General features: G+C 45.0%; 1 protein-coding gene across 5 annotated transcripts in view; it reads left to right on the forward strand.

Annotated features, from left to right (window-relative positions):
- Positions 1-18,027, forward strand: part of robo3 (roundabout, axon guidance receptor, homolog 3 (Drosophila)) — a 138,554-nt gene that overhangs the window by 89,888 nt on the left and 30,639 nt on the right. For all 5 annotated transcript variants that reach the window (XM_076019995.1, XM_076019997.1, XM_076019996.1 and 2 more), the window contains exons 3-7: positions 4,601-4,758; positions 5,543-5,663; positions 7,513-7,651; positions 8,665-8,792; positions 17,748-17,872. In XM_076019995.1, the coding sequence (XP_075876110.1) occupies positions 4,601-4,758; positions 5,543-5,663; positions 7,513-7,651; positions 8,665-8,792; positions 17,748-17,872 (671 nt within the window). The remainder of the gene's footprint in view (positions 1-4,600; positions 4,759-5,542; positions 5,664-7,512; positions 7,652-8,664; positions 8,793-17,747; positions 17,873-18,027) is intronic.

Here is an 18,027-nt window from a genome sequence, read left to right on the forward strand (position 1 = left end):
TGGCTGACACAACTCCAAATCACGGATTGGTCCTAAAAGGTAGCGTAGGAGCGACGAGGTTTTAAAGTCCACATGTTGCAAACTCCATCTTGGGGGAACAGCAAAGAAAAAGAAAAACAAGAGTGGTGAATTTATGGTTTCAATCTCTAAGACTTTAATTGACTGTAAACACGCTGTTATTGGGAATGTGAGTTTGCATGGTTGTTTATCTTATTGTTTTATTCTAATAACAAAACAACCTTGACACAATGTTACTATTGGTCAACTTTGTAATACTATATACTCAGGTTTTTTTGTTGTTGTTTTTTAAATAAATGTAACTGTTTTGTGTTGACTATATATATGGATACTGCACTGCATACCAAATGCAGTCTGGCTTATCTCTCTACCTGCATGGAGATACCCTGGTTCTTCTCAAGGTTTCAGTTTCATGCAGATGTCGACATTTCAAATGCACTTGTGGTCCTTCGATCGTTGTCTGCACTGACTGAAGCCCACAGACCGTCCTCAGTGGTGGGGATTAATCCCTCTTTGTCGAAGGGGTTTAAAGCAGAGGTCAGAGTGCACCCACTTAATATGGGCCCCAAAGGGCCTGATGGGTAATTGCCAGTGCCTAATAAACTTCCAGACACCCTCTCCCTGCTTAAATCTAAAAGGTGCGGAAGGTAGAATGGGAAAGCTCAGCCGCCCCTGGAGCCATGATCTTAAAAATGGCATGTGACAGGTCAACACAACAGTCCTTTAAGCATGCAGCATGGTAATTCTGACCTAGGGTTCATGGACTGCCCTATTCCTATTTTCATTTTACGTGATGGGACAGGTGCCCCAACAGTTTAGTTGTGGGTTTTTAATATGCTGCTAATAGTGACGGGGTGAAGTAACGGCGGCGGGTCCATACAAGGTCAGTGATTTGACATATTCCATTATTAGGAAGGCCAGTGGGATTTGGTGTGGCCCAAATGCTCTGTTGCTTCAAGTAATTGGTCATCTGCATATGAGTCTAACTGAAACCACAGCCAACAAGGACACAGAGAACAACACAATAGCTTCCAGCCTTGTACAGAGCTGTTTAAACCAATGCTTTGCCACAGCTATTCCCCACTCCAGTGCGGGCAGGAGAAAATATTCTTTTACATTTTTAAGTGCTGAGGTCCTCCGTGGAATTGATTCTCGACAAAACTGCCTGGTTTATCTTCCTGAATATACGGCCATGATCTCTCTTATGCAAAGAGTTTGCCACGCTGTCTTGACACAAGAGAAATGAGCCTGCGTGACACATCGTCTGACATTGAGATTCAGTGCCATTTTCAAACCAGGCCAGGTACCTCAGATAAGGAATGCAAGAATCCTGAGTGTGAACGAATTTGTGTTGGTTGAATGGATGGATGGTAAGACGCTTGGATATACCGACAGTGAAGATCGTGGCGATATCCTTGGGCTTTGTTTGGCCTTTCATTATAGGAGGTGTGCCATTAATCAGATGAGACGGTGGCGCTCCCTGATGGCCTGTGACATTACAGTGACATTGGTGCCGTGCACGTCTCTTAAAGACATCCACAAAATTACATAACTTTAAACGCGTGTGTAACCTTCTGCAGATACGCAATTATATGCCTCAATTAGTCACAGCTTTGCTAGCAAAATGCCCAAAGGAAAAATCGACTGAAAATAAACAAGCTACTGTTGCTGTTTTACATGAGTGCAAAATTACATTGGCGGGACACAGTGAAATTATGTAAGATATGTTTTAGAAAGTCATTACAGAAGGAGAAAAACACTTAATTGTAATAACAACATTCCACTCTGATTGATTAGAGACCCTGTTATGGCAATTTCCATTCATTTTGATGGTCTACTTGCAACTATAAGCAAGGCTTGTTTGGTCAAAAAGGTTCTGGTTCGAGCTCTACAGGCCTTACAAAACAGGCGTTTGTCTCACTTAGCCTCAAGAGGATGTTTTGGCTCTCCTACACGTCCCCTACCTGCTCCATCCATCACTGGCCTGCTTGCTGCTCATTGCTTGTACTAGCTAGCAGGGAAGGTGAGCACTATCTCTCATGCAGTGACACCGAGCCTACATTTACAAAATCTGGAATTCTTTGGTGGAAAGACCTCCAAAACCTGAATGGCTTGTTTCAGTTCGGTAACACAGAAAAATACCGCTCACCTTGGTTGTCATTTTTTCATTCTTGGTGTGTTAGTTAGCACGTCAGTTATGCAAAAAGACCTGTTAAAGAGCAGAGAAAGTCCATTTTACATAATAGCACCCCATTAAGGCAGTTTGGTTGAGAGCTTTGATCTTGTTTGCCCAAAACTAAGCGCACCCTTTGCAATTTAACTGTGGACTTGCATCAAAAGGCTAAAAGAAGTAAAAAACATTGTCGCAAATGACAAGTTATTTTTTGGTTTGGTTGGTTTCCTTCTCCAAAGCTTGAATAGTGAGCTAATAGAGTGTGCGTACACTCTGTGCTTGACGGTGTTTTTCACTGCCCCTCAGCGTAGAATGACAGTTATGTTCCTTCATGTAGGGACCATCCTATTAGAGCAAAATGGAACAAGCACAATCGTGTCCCTGCTCTGTATTGTGCATATGAAAAGCAGGTAACCATGAAAATGTGTTTCGCATTATCTGAAGGTTAATTATTGTTGCATAACTGTTCTGTGACAAAGTGCTTCATTACTTTAAAAAAAAAACAAAACAATTATAACAAACATTATGGACATGCACATAATGATATATAATGCATTTTATCAGTGTTCTGTTATCTCCCATGGTGGGAAAAAAAACGTTTTTTCCCTTTTTCAATGACGCTTGTACAGAAGTAGTGACTGTAGCTTTGTTCAAAAGTATGCAAGCAGTGTAAACAAGGACATAACTCTCTGTTATGACATGCCCCGTTAAAGGTGAAGCAGCACATTTCCTTCTACTCGTCCCTCTGACAGGCCCCCGCAGATGAGTGGAATGCAGGCGTATCTTTCTGACTGTGAGTTTCCCTTAATATATGAAAATCAGCCGCGCTATCCACTCACATCAATTAATCATCCTTTGGCGCAATGAGGTCCGAATTTCACTTCCATCCATCGCTTCAAAGATAACTTTGTAAGATGCATTTTAAATCTGATGCCTCCCCCAATGGCCCAAAGTTTCTGCCGCACCTTGTGAGTTTTATAAATGCGGAGGGGAAGGTGAGGGAGAGGGAGATGAAAATATGAAAATGGAGTTTCGATGAAAGTTCCTCACCAGCGTTACGGCAGCATTGGACAGACATTCCTACCTGACTGTCGGCTATCTTGCTGGTGTATTCCCTTTCGATGAGGTCAGGCCACCGGAGCCTCCGGGCCCGCATAACTGCGGACTCTTCCCGGTCGACAGCTAGTGTCAGTGCATCAGCACAGGACTACAAAAGCATTCTCCACACCTGTAATCTGAGAGGTCACGCAGCTCCGGAGACTGAAAATGAGCTTGGAAAAAAAAAAAAGGGGGGGGGGGGGGCGCACGGCCTGAGGGTTACAGGCACACTGGTCGGAATACAGATGGGGAAAATGTTCAAGGTAAAAAATGATGCAGTGTGACTTGAAGACAAGGAGTGTCCTTTGACTCTGCACGCACCCGCTACCTCTGCATAGTTCAGACTGACGGTGGATGTGTTCTCACTGGGAACCCTTAACCTGGTTTGAACTGGGGCGAAAAAGCAACGCACACTTTGTATTTGCTGACAAACTGCAGAGGTGGCCGTAGGTTTACGGCTACCGTAGGTTTACGGCTACGGACAACCTGCTTGCTCAGGTCTTCCTGCCCTGCTCTGTTCACCCCGGCGCTCCTCCACTCACTGTCTCTCAACCGCAAACCCTGCACCGCTCACGGCATACCGACAAGCTGTGTAGGCCTTCACCATCAACAAGCAAGGGATGATTTTGAGGAAGGATTTTGTAATTGTAAAATAGACATGCAAGGCTTAAATGAAACCTCCCCGTCCTGTGATATACTGATGTCCTGGCTCCAACGTTCTGCTGTTGAGTCTGTAGTTCTGCTTTGTGCATCTGCCAAGCGGGTGTCGTTGTGCATACTTTATGTATGTCTTCTTGTGTGTGTCTGTCTGTGTGTGTTGTGTGGGCACCAGCTGTATAATTCATGTACTCTCTATATGTGCATGTGTTAGCAACAAGAGCTTCCATTATTGATGCGCTGCGATGCCACACTCATGACACGGTGTCAATGAGGACCACGGGGACGTGCACAGATCAAATTTAGATGCAGTTTTGGATTCAATTATACATTATCAATAACAATGTGGCCTCATAATTCCTCTTATTTATTCATGATGAAAAATGCCCCCCCCCCCTCGCTCCTTAAATAAATGATATTAAAAAAAACGCAACCTGTTTGGTATTCAGGTTACGTCTTCTTCTTAAAGGTCAAATTAAAGTACAAAGTCAAAGGCCCGCGTGGATGCATAATTTGATAGGATGAACATGTGATTATGTTAAATGGCAACCGAGCGCTAGCGGACTGATGTGAACCTCACAGACGTCTTTTGTTCGACGTATTTGGTACTGAGCGCCCCGTCGCTCTTCTCGTGTTTTTTTTTTCTTCTGGCAGTTCTGAGGGACGACTTCCGTCAGACGCCCAGCGACGTGGTGGTGGCGGCAGGGGAGCCGGCCGTCATGGAGTGCATCCCCCCGAGGGGCCACCCGGAACCCACCATCTCCTGGAAGAGAAACAACATGCAGGTCACGGACCAAGATGACAGGATCACGGTGAGTTTGCGTTCCTTCTTCTTTCTTCGTCTTCAAGCACGCAGCGACAACGGTGGAAGAGCCGTTCCCTCTCAGACATTATGACCCGGTTACTTAAAATAATCTGCAGGTCACCGGCAGGTGAAGCACAAAAATAGTTCTGTGCCTCAGATTGCTCCGAACAAGGTTAAATAACTGGCTCTTTAAATGGGCCCGTGTCATGTTTTAACTCTTCTTCCTGTTTGGGAGGATTGTCCAAATTGCCTTTTTCTTTCAAGTTGTCGGCTTCACCTTTGACGGCCGCAGGCTTTCATCACTGCGATGCCGCTCCGCCGTCTGGCCCAAACAATCCCTCAGCCCGTCGACGGCTCATAAGCAGCATCGTTTGCAGCCGCGTTGCGTTTGCGGCCACCCCTGATAATTCAAACTCAGCAGAAGAGCGTATTTGTTCGCTCGCGCTCGTCGCCATTGCGGATAAAGGCAGCGGAGCAGCTCAGGAAAGTCTTTATGACGGCCGCACTGTAGCGAGAGCCACTTCCAGACGGTGTGAGGTCCAGCTGGGGAGGCCAATGTCGTGCTGGCCCACAGCGAAAATGACAGAGTGGCTCCTCTCGTGAGCGACATCTTTCAATATCCTGTTTCCACCCTCTTTCCATTTGTCTTCTCTGTTCCCCCATTTCCAACATTCCATCTCTGCCCCCCTTTCATTCCTCTTATTCACCCTCCTCTTCCACCTCCTCCACTTACCTTTTCAATTCCGTCGTGTCTCGCCTCCCTCCTCCTTTCCTTTGGCAATCTGTCTCAGATTCGAGGAGGCAAGCTGATGATCTCCAACACCAGGAAAAGTGACGCCGGCATGTACGTGTGCGTCGGGACCAACATGGTCGGGGAGAAAGACAGCGATCCTGCCGAGCTGAAGGTGTTTGGTGAGTCACCGCAGTGAAAATACACGAGTCCTTTATGAAGAATGAATTCCAAGCATACAAGTACAGTTCACTTGACAAGGTCTCAACAGAGCCCAGCAAGAAGAGGAGCCTAACTATACTTAAAAAATACTTATAAAAACACAATGCACAATGCACGAGTCTGTGTTTTGAACAGTAGCTGTTCACACTGGAGAATATAGTGTGCAGCGTTGCCGTCTTCCGGGGGCAGCGCCGGCTCCTTTTGCTGATGTTGTTGCAGGAGATAATTGTTTCCCCTCCAGACGCCCTCAGCTTTGCTCTCGTGACCTCTTGCCTCCTTCCCCTCTCTCTGATTCTCTGCTTTGCTCTCAGCCGAGCCCGAGCACAAGCGCCGGGTCTTTGATTCCAGGAAAGGGATTAAAGATTGATGTTTTTCTTCCCCGCCCCTCCACCAGCCCGTTCCCACCGCCTCACCGCCCAACTCTTTGCCACCGCCGCGCACATGCCGCTCCTTCTGCGCGCTGCGGCGGACCTCTATAGTCCGCCGTGCGATTACGCGACGTATCGAATTATGTCCCTGGAAAATACATGGCCTGTCACTTTGCTCAACCTTCAATTTACGGCCATCTGTGAACATTTGCAAGATAATGGGTCTGCGCACATGTGCACCAATTTCGTAGCTCACAATTAGAGCTCATTAATCACGTTTGTCTCTGTGAACCTGCCACCTGTTAAATCAAATGTTGTTATTGAGGTGGGCTGAAACTAACAGTGACTAACAGTGAAGATTACTTTGCAGTTGCAATTGCTTACAATCACAAGTTACCCTATTGGAAATTTAGTGGTAGTGGTATACTATTACTATGTACTTATACTATTTCAGTTACTTTATCAAAGTAATGTAACTGATTACATTTTATTACATTTTGATTATTTTTCTTAATTTTGAATTAATGCTCTCAACTTAAGACCTGACGGTGATAAGCTTCCAGCAGTACTCAAAGCAACAACAACAACAACCAACCAAACAAACAAAATAACAGCCGCAACAAGGTCGGACTTCAGTTCTCTACTGTGTTTTACTGTGAGATTATTCTGAGATACAAAATGATGAGGGCAGCATAACCTAGCATCTTTTAAACCAGCAAAATCAATCCCATTTTGCAAAGATATGCCTGCTTAACCAACCTTTAACATAAGGTTAGCACTCAATGAACCCTGCTGAAAATGCGACTGTCTACGTTTTTGCTGGTTTTTCAAAATCTCAACGTTGTTGTTTGCTCAGTCTACGTTCCAAAGAGAGACAATTCAACTGGCAGCCAAGTGGTGGGGCGCTGCAATTTCAAATTTGACAGAAGAACCAATCCGAAGTACAAAACCTGCAAAAACCTGAGAAAAAGCAACAAAAATACAATTATGAAACATAAAGCCCAGCCGTTTTGTATTGTAAAAAATAAAAAAAATGTAATTGTAAGTACCTTTAATTTAATTACACATTGTTCCAGGAATGTAACTGATTACAATTATCTTTATTTTGTATTTCAATTACCTTACAACATTGCATGTAACTCAGTCACTCCCCAACACTGGTGGTTTTACTTTTGTCAATGTTTATGAAGGCAACACTTTGGCTCAGACTCAGAGGGAGCCGTGGTGCAATGCGGCGGTGGCGGCTATCAGCTTTCCCGTACGTTTTCACAGCACACTTCACCTTCCCAGCCTCTCGGCCCACTGCTTCCCTTCTGCTTCATTACTCCTGTCTCCATGCTCTTTTTACTTCACTGACCCTTACTCCGCCGCCGTTTGCTATCCGTCGCGTCGGAAGGGTTCTCGATCCTCTCGATTCCATACGTTTCTCCACTCATTTCAGAGAGGCCGGCGTTCACCAAGCAGCCGGTGAACCAGGTGGTGTTGGCAGACGACACGGTGGAATTCTTCTGCGAGGTGCACGGAGACCCGACTCCAACTGTCCGCTGGAGGAGAGAGGAGGGGGAGCTGCCGCGGGGCAGGTACCGCTGAAAACAACACAGCAACAACAAGGCGCTGATAGAGCTTCACTGTTGCTGTCACTGGTGTTTGTTTTGATGTGTTGTGAATCCCACTGTCTACAGGAACGCTTTCCCCACTTTGCTTTTGATTTAGAAAAGAAACCGTTTAGAAAAGTTTGCTGGTGCTAGGCTAGCGCAAATCAACGGTATCCGCTAGCCTGCCAAAAAAATAAATGTCACCCATTCCACAGTTCACCAAATAAATTATAAAGTTGTATTATAGATGTAACTGACTGTGTTGATAGAATAATGCTAAAAACTAAAATACCCCTGGGTACAACGCGGAGTGTAATTGGCTGGCTCGCAGAAACCGTTGACTCGCGCTAGCCTAGCACCAGCTAACTCTGCTAACCTAGAGGACTGCCTGAAATTTGTTTAAATAGCCTCCACTGATAAATAGGACGCTGGCTAACTTGCAAATGAGGTCCTACTTCCAAAATTCTGAACCACCCTTTTAGAACGCATGTAGGATTTTGACAGTTGCAATGAATTTGCAGAGTGACTCAATAGGGGCATTAGCCCATCACTCCTTCCCTCACACTTAGAGGATTAGATTGTCTGAAACTCTAACGAGCTCTCAAGGGAAGCCTGGTGAAATGTTTTCTTGCTGTCAGCAGGGCTCAGATTTAGACCGACAGACGCGCTGGCCGTTGCCTAAAGCGGTACAGGATTCACTTTTACAGGGATTTAGGAAAATTAGTTTCAGCATATCTTGTTTTGTCATTCCTCCTCGACTTTCGGGAAGGTGGAATCAATTTTTAATTAAATTGTACCGTGGCTCCTTTTTTGGTGTGCTCAGCAATTTTGCTCGTCGAGTCAATATAAAGTAAATGGTATCCCTCTTCCTTGATTGACAGCTTTACTCTTTCATCCCCAGATGAATTTACCCCCTTATACATTTCATTCACTTTAGAGAACTTTGAGAAAAGTTGTTTAACGTGGCTCGTGCTGAAACTTTCCTGTGGACGTTCCAGGTTTGAGATCCGCAGCGACAACAGCCTGCGTCTGACCCAGGTGCGAGGCGAGGACGAGGGCACTTACACCTGCGTCTCGGAGAACAGCGTCGGGAAAGCCGAAGCCTCGGGCAACCTCCAAGTGCACGGTGAGATGCGAACCAGTCCCTTTTTTTCCCCAGGGCATAGCAAATTACATTGCACAACAAGAAGCTTTGATATTGCGTTAATCCGGAAAAGTGGCACCAATTACAAAGGCCCGTCCGCGCTTTATTTTAATCAATTTACTTCTGAGCGAACCTTCAATGGCTGCTGTTCCACACTGGTGGAAAATTACATTTCCACACTAAACACACAAGAAAATGATGCGCACAGATGGACAGCATGCTCCTGTTTAATTGCTTTTTTCCTGATGAATTCAATTTGGAAGCTGTTACTGTTGGAATCTAATTTTGCTCAGAACCAACCTCTCAAGTAAAAGGCTACGCAAGTCATTTCCACACTGCAAAGTCAGTTTTCTCCTCATGAACTCAACCAGATGTAATAATTAATTGCCGGAACGCACACACACACGGGTAGACACACAAGGAGATAACGTCCATTAGAACAGATGAAATTTTATGGACAGTGTTGGAAGTTTAAAACTCTGTGCATTCTGTCACTGCTCACACAATGTAAACTGAAGTGAAAAATGGATTTTAAGTTCCTCTCAGAGTCTGAACACATCAACCCTCTCCAGAGTGAGATCAAAAAACCGGTGAAATTGCATTAGATTAAAGTGAGTCCATATGAAAAGAGGCACGGGGAGGGAAGAGAGTGTAGTTTTTACTTTGACTGTTTCTGTGTCCAAGCCCTCCAGCCTTTTCCCAACACTGCTGGCATACGTCGACACAGACACAGACAGGCGGCTAACACAAAACTCAATCTGCAAATACAGTTTTTCAACAGAATAAAGAAGTGGTTCCCAGGAGCACACGTGAGGCCAATAGAGATTGATTTTGGCTTGTTTTGAGCAGCTGCAGTTTTACGGGTAGTAGGAACACACACACACACACACACACACACACTCAGCTAAGCTACCAGTCAATCAGCCCACCTGCTCTTGTCCTTGTGTGGAACAACAAGCAGTCCCTCGTTCTGTCTGCCCGCTCGTCCTCACGTTGGGGGAGCGTTCCATTTTTAAGAGCTTCACTCCGTCCCATTCAGCTTCAGTTGACTCATGCGCTTGAGCGTTTCATCCGTCATCGCGTGACATCATCCCGAGCTCATCACCTCATTCTCATTCATTGTTCTTGTCCTCTTTTTTCACCCCATCCCGCCTCACTCCATCACAGTCGGCCTATCCAGTAAGTATTTCATTTGATTCCATCTTTGCATGCGTTTGTGTGTGTGTGTGTGTGTGTGTGTGTGTGTGTGTGTGTGTGTGTGTGTGTGTGTGTGTGTGTGTGTGTGTGTGTGCGTGCGTGTGAGTGCGTGCCGATGAAGGGTCCTTAAAGTACAGACTTGAAAGGTGCAAGGATAACCTCGGCAGTCACCGATGCATTTTCCTAATCAGGAGTGGAGGATTGTCAATTATCCTGAAGCAGCCCTTGGGAAAGGTGGGCGCACGCATTTCCTCTGATACAACTGCACCCCAGGCGTGTTTCAGCGTATTGTGAAGCTGCCATCAAATGAATAGAAATGGCTCTAAATGTGGAAACAAAAGGTAAAAGGCAGATTATATAAAATAAGGACAGAAGGCTGGGCCACATTGTGAAACTATAATCATGCGGATTACGCGCCGCAGTTTAGTCTTCAGCAGAAGGCCCATCAACATGCAGAAGTGGTTCAGTTTGAGGGCTGAAAAACTTCATATAAAACCTCTTATATCATCCGGTTGAGCTGACATCGTTTATGTCTGCGTGCTTATGGTGTTTTGAAGAATGATTGTTTTTTTTATTTGTTGTGGCTTATTAAATACCAAAGCTGCGGGAGTAGATCTCATATCATCAGATTCATATTACCCATTGTTTGAGGGCTTTAACCATAAGAGTCAGTTTTCAATAACAAAAGCATAAAGGATCCGCAACAAATGATGCACTATTTTCTTCTTAAGGCACAAGAGCAGAAGAAAATACAGTATTTTAAACAGATTTCCTGTACTTAATGCCCTTTTGTCTCTATCAAATTGTCTTATAGACACTTAAACTGGATCCATTTAAGCCCCTTTCCACAGTAATCACTTTTGAACACTCAAGTCACTGTTTGATACCAGCAGATATTTTACTTTCCATGCTCATCACTACTTTTTTGACACTTCACCTCATTTCTTCATCACTGTTTACATTTGAATTCATCAAACCCTATATACTGTATACATATATATATATATATATATATACATATATATATATATATATATATATATATATATATATATATATGTATATATATATATATATATATATATATATATATATATATATATATATATATATATATATATATATATATATACATATATGTATATATTGTTTTTTTTCTTCAAATATTTAATTTATATTTTTTGTTTTTAATTTGTATTATCTGTTGGACTGAAAGTTAGGAACAAATTGTGTATCCAGGGCACGTTGGCCCAAATCATTTCATTATATTAAGTCTTTGATCTTTACTTTGTGACTCACTGAGCTCTTTCCTCCCAACCAAGCGAGATGCGGAGCGCTTCGTGACTGAAAATGTCAACATCATCACTGAGGCACTGTGAAGAAAGTCCAAAATTATACAGAGGGGTGAAAACTTCCTGATCAGCCCTGGTGCATCAAACAGGAAATTTAAAACATCTCTCAAGTTGAACTCAACTTTGACTACCCTGGCAATACTGTCATAAAGGCAAATGGGTGAATCAAGTCATTTCCACTTTAACAAGGTCTTGAACTGAAATGTTTAGATTGCTTAATGACAGTCGGAACCTGAGAACCAGCCCAGGGCGAACGGACACTTCAGTCATTACCTCGCTGATGGGACACTCCTAAAACTCCAATTGCTCACTGCCTTTGCTTCAAAGTTTACCCAAATCGCTTCGAAAAAGCTGACACGTTTTTCCTCGAATGAGTCATCAGAACTGTTTGCCTTCCCATCGTTTTTAAAAAGTAAATCAAATCAGACTCAACGTGTCATGATTTAACTACAGTCTGTTTCTAACGCTGCAGCCGGCGGTTGCTTTGAGTACAATGAACGCAGGCGGAGAGAAAAATGACCTTTCTCAGTCTCTTTTTTAATATGGCATTTGTTTGGTATTTACTTGGGAAGATTTATTTTCCCCGTCACGACGAAGGCAGAAAGGAATTACAACGCCGTCACGTAAACGCGGCTCCAATCTTTTCAAACCCACTCCAACCCACGGTCTGCACGCGGCCGTCGGATGGATGGCAGCGTTTCTCGGCGCGAAGCTCCAACTCCAAAGTAAATAAAAGTATAAGTGAATTACGGTCCGGCCATAATACATCATGCCTAGTAAACAGCCGCCTCCTCAATCACCAAAATGGAAACAGCAACGGGGAAAGAAAGAGCGCGTGTAGGAGGAGCGGGAAGGAAGGAGGGGTGTTTATATACATGAGAAGAAGAGGCTGTTATATGAAAGGACGAAGCTCAAGGAGCGTGAAGCGGCGGCGGCGGCGGCTCCAACCGCAGCAGCGTGAGAGTGTGTTTACTCAAGCATGTTTGTGTGAAACACGCTGTCTGCATCAGCGTGGGACTCTGACAGCTGCCTGTCACATCCAAGCCCCTGAGGAGCTCTTGCTGGGCCTGCGCACGTGTGTGTGTGCGTGCGTGTGTGCGTGTGTGCGTGTGTGTGTGTGTGTGTCTTTCTTCCCCCCCTGCGTTGCTGCAAATCACACTTCAAGTGTGTCGAAAAGGGGTGTGGGTGGGTGTGGCGTCGGGGTTGTAAGCGCTTAGTGATTGAGTTGCACAATGCTTTCATATGATGACAGTGGAACAAATCACACACACACACACCGCACAGCGTGTGGTGGGAATTCAGGATGGAGCTGCTCTCTATTTTGTGAATGGGAGTCTTAATATCCACGTATTATTATTGTGTTGTTGGTCGTGAGAGGGGCAAATGACTTGTGGTTATCACTGACAGGTTTTGGAGTTTAAACACTGACACTGAAAGTTTAGTTCCACTATTTGACATCAGTCAGTGCAGTCACACGGACTTTCTACTATGACTATCAGAGCTTTGGAATGCACATATACACCTTAATCTGATTAATAGCTGGCAAAACTGAAGCAGTGTTGTAATGCCAATCACCTTGGACAATTAGTAGCACACACTGTGAGAGTGCCCCAGGAACTTAATATTCTTTAGTTTATGGACAGTATTTGGACCAGGAGCGGTGATTTTATTCAAAAGAGTCGTGAAAATGTGAATGAGAGTACAGCGCCACCTGAGGTAGTGTAGAGTAAGAACAATTCTCCCATCAAATCCTTAGTAGGAAAACATCAGTAGTCGTTAAGCTGCGTTGGAATTAAGGCCCAGTACAAAGATATTACAGAAGATTCAACTTTGATTGCAGCCTATAAAAACCAGTGCAACGCAACACAGAATGTTCTGTTCTGTCCGCTCTTCATTAAAGCCAGAGCATGAACTTCAAAAAAGTGCTCTGTAACATTTGGATTTGGCTTCCGTGGGAAAAGGGGTTGGAAGATGATCCGACTTGTGGAACAGATAAGAGGCTAATGTGGTGGTTTTCTCCTTGGCTTTTCCCATCATCAGCTCCAGACATTCAAGATCACCACCGGTGCAAAAGTAAGAAAGGAAAAGAAAGCCACCCCAACTGTGTTAAAATATTAATTAGGAAATAAATAAAATATCATTAGAACTGGGGGTCACCACATCTGTCCTGGCTTTTTAGAGCGTCCTTTCATAACAGCAATGCTGAATGAGCGGAATGTGACCTCCGAGTCCAGATCTCGAAATGAAAGGAGCATGCTGGTCTTTTTTTCATCTCTGATTTCTTTTTCTTTTTTTTTACAACTTTTGGGGAACATTTGGTCCTCGTTGCATAAAAATACACATTGCGGAGACATTCAAAGAGTGCAAAGCACTTCACACTCGGCGCACTCCTCTCATTCACTTTGACAGTTGTTATCGTAAAAGCTGTGGAAAATTTGACTTGAAGTCCCCGTCTATTTTTGCCTCCCTCTCAAGACACGTTCCTCCCGTTACGCCTTCTCCGGCTCTGGCGATATATCTGAAAGAACTCTCGCGGCGCCTCTGAATTGCTATCTCAAGTGTTTTATTCTTTAATTAGACGGAACCCGTTTCACCACCCAGGCACTGGCCCATGCAGTTATTGCTTTGTGTGCCATCTTTTTTTTCTCTTTTTTTCCCTCGAAAACATGTTTTTAGTGCTTGGAATATAAGGATGCCGTGCCGTGACAGATGGCAGCGGCAGGACCCGTTTTAAAGAGCACCGGCACCGTCTGTCGTATCGAAAAAGCCAAAATTCCGGAACGCTAAATCACTGTACGAGCCTCGTGCGACGCGTCCCGACGACAAGGGCGCATTGTGCGCGGAAGTCTGTCATGTATATTTCAGCTACGCTGTTGCAATCCAGCGCTTGATTTTTTTCCCATCATCCCAGGCGAGGATGCTAATATATCTCGCTGCCCCAAATCTAAAGCTCAGTGTCGCGCTGAGCACACCCATTATTGCTAATTATTTATTACAGCCCGAGGCGATGTGCCGGCTTGCCTCTTCAAATCAAACATTGTTATTCTCCAGACAGCCCTGTGAAGTGCACCAAAAACAGCGTTCTAATAGCCGGAATGTTCCGAGCTGTCACTGTATTTGGGTCAAAGTGACGCTGCTTTGTCAGGCAAAGGGGTAACGGTGCGTTTTCAGGTGGGGAAAAAAACAAAATAAACAATGTGAAATGCTTTGCTCCCCAATTTCCCTCTGATGCTGTCACTCCGCTCGGGCGTCGATCTTCCCCCACAGTCAGGAGACGCGTCGCTTTGAGGGGTAGACGGCTGGCATGTGGCGTTTCCTTGCGGCGGCTTTGACAGGAAAGAAACAAGCAGGGGAAGGCGGGAAAGCAAAGAGCCACGCGGGCCGCGAGCCAAAGCGCAGGACACGTGTGGACTTGGTGTTGGTTTAGGGCTGCACGTCGTCTAGCGAAAGGACGCAACCCCGTTGACCAGGAAGAGGTTTTCCTGTCCTGCAGTCACTGCAGCTCAGCACTGGCCGAGCCAAAACAGAGGAAGTGTCACCGTCTGGTCCACTTTCTGCCTCACAGTTTTATATTCATTCCTGCAGCTCTGGCCTTTTTTCTATTTTTTTCCCCCTGCAGCACAAAGCAATTCCTGCTGCAAGCAATTTCGCCATGACTGTGTACGATTTGTCCTTGACAAACCACGATACGGAGCCCGTAAAAAAAAAAAAAAAGAACAGAAAAGTGTATAAAAGGTTTTTCACTTGTTCATTCATTCCAGGACGACATGGAGTCAGTTTCTTGCAAATGACTCTGCGGTGTTGCTACTTTTCTGTTGGCGCTCACTGCGGTTCTTGAGTTAATGAAATTAAGTCTTGCAAACTTGCTGATCGCTGGGAGTGTGCAGGTCACACAGAGGCAGGCTGGAAGTTGGCCGCTGATCCTGCATCCAGTCCCGGCATCAACATTCACGTCGGAGGAGCTTCATCCTTCCGCACTCGTCGGCTTCTGTTTGTTCCGACTCCGCCCGGCAACTTCTCTCTTTATCTTTGTCTCTCAGCTGCTCCCCCCTCATTGAAACACTCCGACGAATTCAAAAAATGAAAGGGAACTCTGCCGAGGTAACCCGTGTCAGAGCGCACGGTCCAAAGTTTAATTGCTTCTGGCTCGTAAAGCCGGGGGAAAGTCGCGTGGCGTTTGATGCCTGCCAACCGGAGAAACTCCGGCTAAACTTCAGGAGGCCGCGACTGCCGAAGTGCATCATATAGCTTTGATGCATTTTCGCAGCCTCCTCAATGAGCTAATCCTAGATTAGACATCCATATAGACATCAAGGGCACAAAACATCGTTGAGTATTCTCTGTATGAAAACCTCAAATCTCCGCCGCTCTGCAGACGGAGGAGCTTCGCGGTTGCTCGCCGTCTCGGTGCTGCTTTGTTCCGACGGGAGGAAAATCTGCCCGATATTAAAATTTCACTCTGACTCCAGTGTTTTTTCTCTGCTTGTCCCCTCATTCGAAAGCCTCCCCTTCTTCCTGCCGCTCTCATTCTTTCGGTATCTCTCACTGCTAATTACGCGCGGAATAAAAGACAAGCAGGAGATCAGGTGGGAAGATGAAAAATCAATTAGGACCGGAGGAGGGCATCATTACGCATTCACACCCCCTTCCGAGCAGGAAGACCTGTCACTCGCTGCGAAATCAATAGAAATCAAAGAGGAGTCTGTGTGCGCCTGTCTGTGTGCAAGTGTCTGTGTCGTCTGAGCTCTGCCCTCCCTCTGTTTTCAAAGGCATCGGATCAACCTTGTGCCCAGGATTAGAAAGGTGACCCAAAAACTGCTTCCACTGCTTGACAGCTTCTGCAGTAGGAAAGTTGCCATTCATGGCGATTTTCCTGAAAGGGTTCTGGGAATGCCTGCACCACTGGTGAAAGGGTCGTATATTAAGGATTTCTGTCGAGTCATTACTGTTAAAGGTTCCATATTGTGTTAAATTTGCTTTATTTATTTTTTCTAACTAGAATATTTGTCCCTAGATCCCTGCCTAAATTGAAAGAGCCCAACCTTTTGTTTGTTTCACTTTCTATAAAGTGTGTCTAATGACACAGTTGTGAAAATCAGCCCCTCGTGGTGTCACAAAGGGCTGTTGAGACCTCATTGATACCTCGTCCAAGTTAGTGACATCCCAGCACGGCACTGTATGAAGAAATGTCGCTGTAGTTGTATATGCAAGGCCTGTAACACTGCCACAGAAAAAACACAGACTGTGACAAACTCACGGGCACCGACAGAGCGACAACTGCAGGATGATACATGTGACATTGAGTTGCTATGGCAATGCATATTGTTTACATCAAACTTGCTAAGTATAAAGGTGTTGTTTTGAGATTCTGGGCCCCAGTTTCAAAAAAATTGCTTATTCAGGGCTCCCAAGACTTTAGTGTTTTTGCAGACACTCCTGAACTCCTCTGTAATCTCATCTCCATACATATGTAGGCGTCTGCAAGTGCTGAGACAAACCTCCACTGAAACGTTGAAGTCAAAAGGAAGCTGGGACGAAGCCAACCTTCACATTCAAACCCTGTCCCCTCTATTTGATGTTTTGATACAGAACCTCCATTCAAGCCGCTCAGCTTGCCGCTGCTCTGGGTTTTGTATGACGCTGGCTGTTTTGATTGCTGCGTCTTAAAGCAGAACCAAAGCGAATCTAACAGCGGGATGTTTATCAGCAGCAGACTTGATCCAGTCACAGCCGAGCAGAACGAGGCTTCGGTCATGATCAAGTCCGTCCTTATCTCTGCCATCTGGAGGATTTGAACACTGCAACAATATAGAGAGCAAAACGTTTTTTTGTCCTCTTCCAAGTCCCCTTAAAACCTTACTGAGTCTATGACCTTCACACTGAATAAAAATGTCTCCTTTCAAAGAATCTAGCATGCATAATGGCGATGTGCCTCCTGCCTTGACTTGCTGCCTCTTGCCGCCCAGACTCAAGGTTTATGGAATAAAAGCATAAAAGACAGAGTGTATCAGGGTCTATGCGCTCTGGGCTCTGCTGAAAATGAGTGCTCACAACCTCTTTCCCTTTTGGATTGAAACAAAAAGTTCGTTTTAAAAAGTTGTCCCTGGTTGACTTGAAGTGGAAGAGTCGGTGCTGGCAGGGAAACTTCTGCGGCTGAAACTGGTGGTTGGAGGTGGCAGAAGTGACTTGTGTAGTTCCATTGATGTGTGTCTGTGATGCTTTGCTTCTGGTTGTGTGACTTTCTGTGTGTGAGAAATAGAAAAGACAAAGCCACTTATAAGAAAACCTGTTGGCCTGTCGTAGATTGATGTTCATTTTGTGCCAATGTAATACTCCACACCAACTTAGAGACTTGGAGACTTACATACGGATGTGATATGTGTTGCAGTGCCGCCTCAGATGGTCGTGCGGCCACGGGACCAGATCACAGCTCCGGGCCGCACCGTGACTTTCCTCTGTGGCACCAGAGGAAACCCTCCACCGGCCGTCTTCTGGCAAAAAGAAGGAAGTCAGGTATGGAATCTTTCTGCCGTCCATTTCTAAACTTGATTCTCTCAGTGGGAAAGAGTTTGTGGCTTTTCTGAAACTTTGGTCAAACTAACATTTCGAGACGTAGACACAGTAACTGGATTAAAGACTACACAGAACAAATTCCCACCAATTCTATC

The sequence above is a fragment of the Nelusetta ayraudi genome, unplaced genomic scaffold, assembly GCF_046127955.1.
Source record: "Nelusetta ayraudi isolate G7.1 ecotype Tasmania unplaced genomic scaffold, CSIRO-AGI_Nayr_v1 ptg000011l, whole genome shotgun sequence".
In the NCBI taxonomy this organism is placed as follows: domain Eukaryota; kingdom Metazoa; phylum Chordata; class Actinopteri; order Tetraodontiformes; family Monacanthidae; genus Nelusetta; species Nelusetta ayraudi.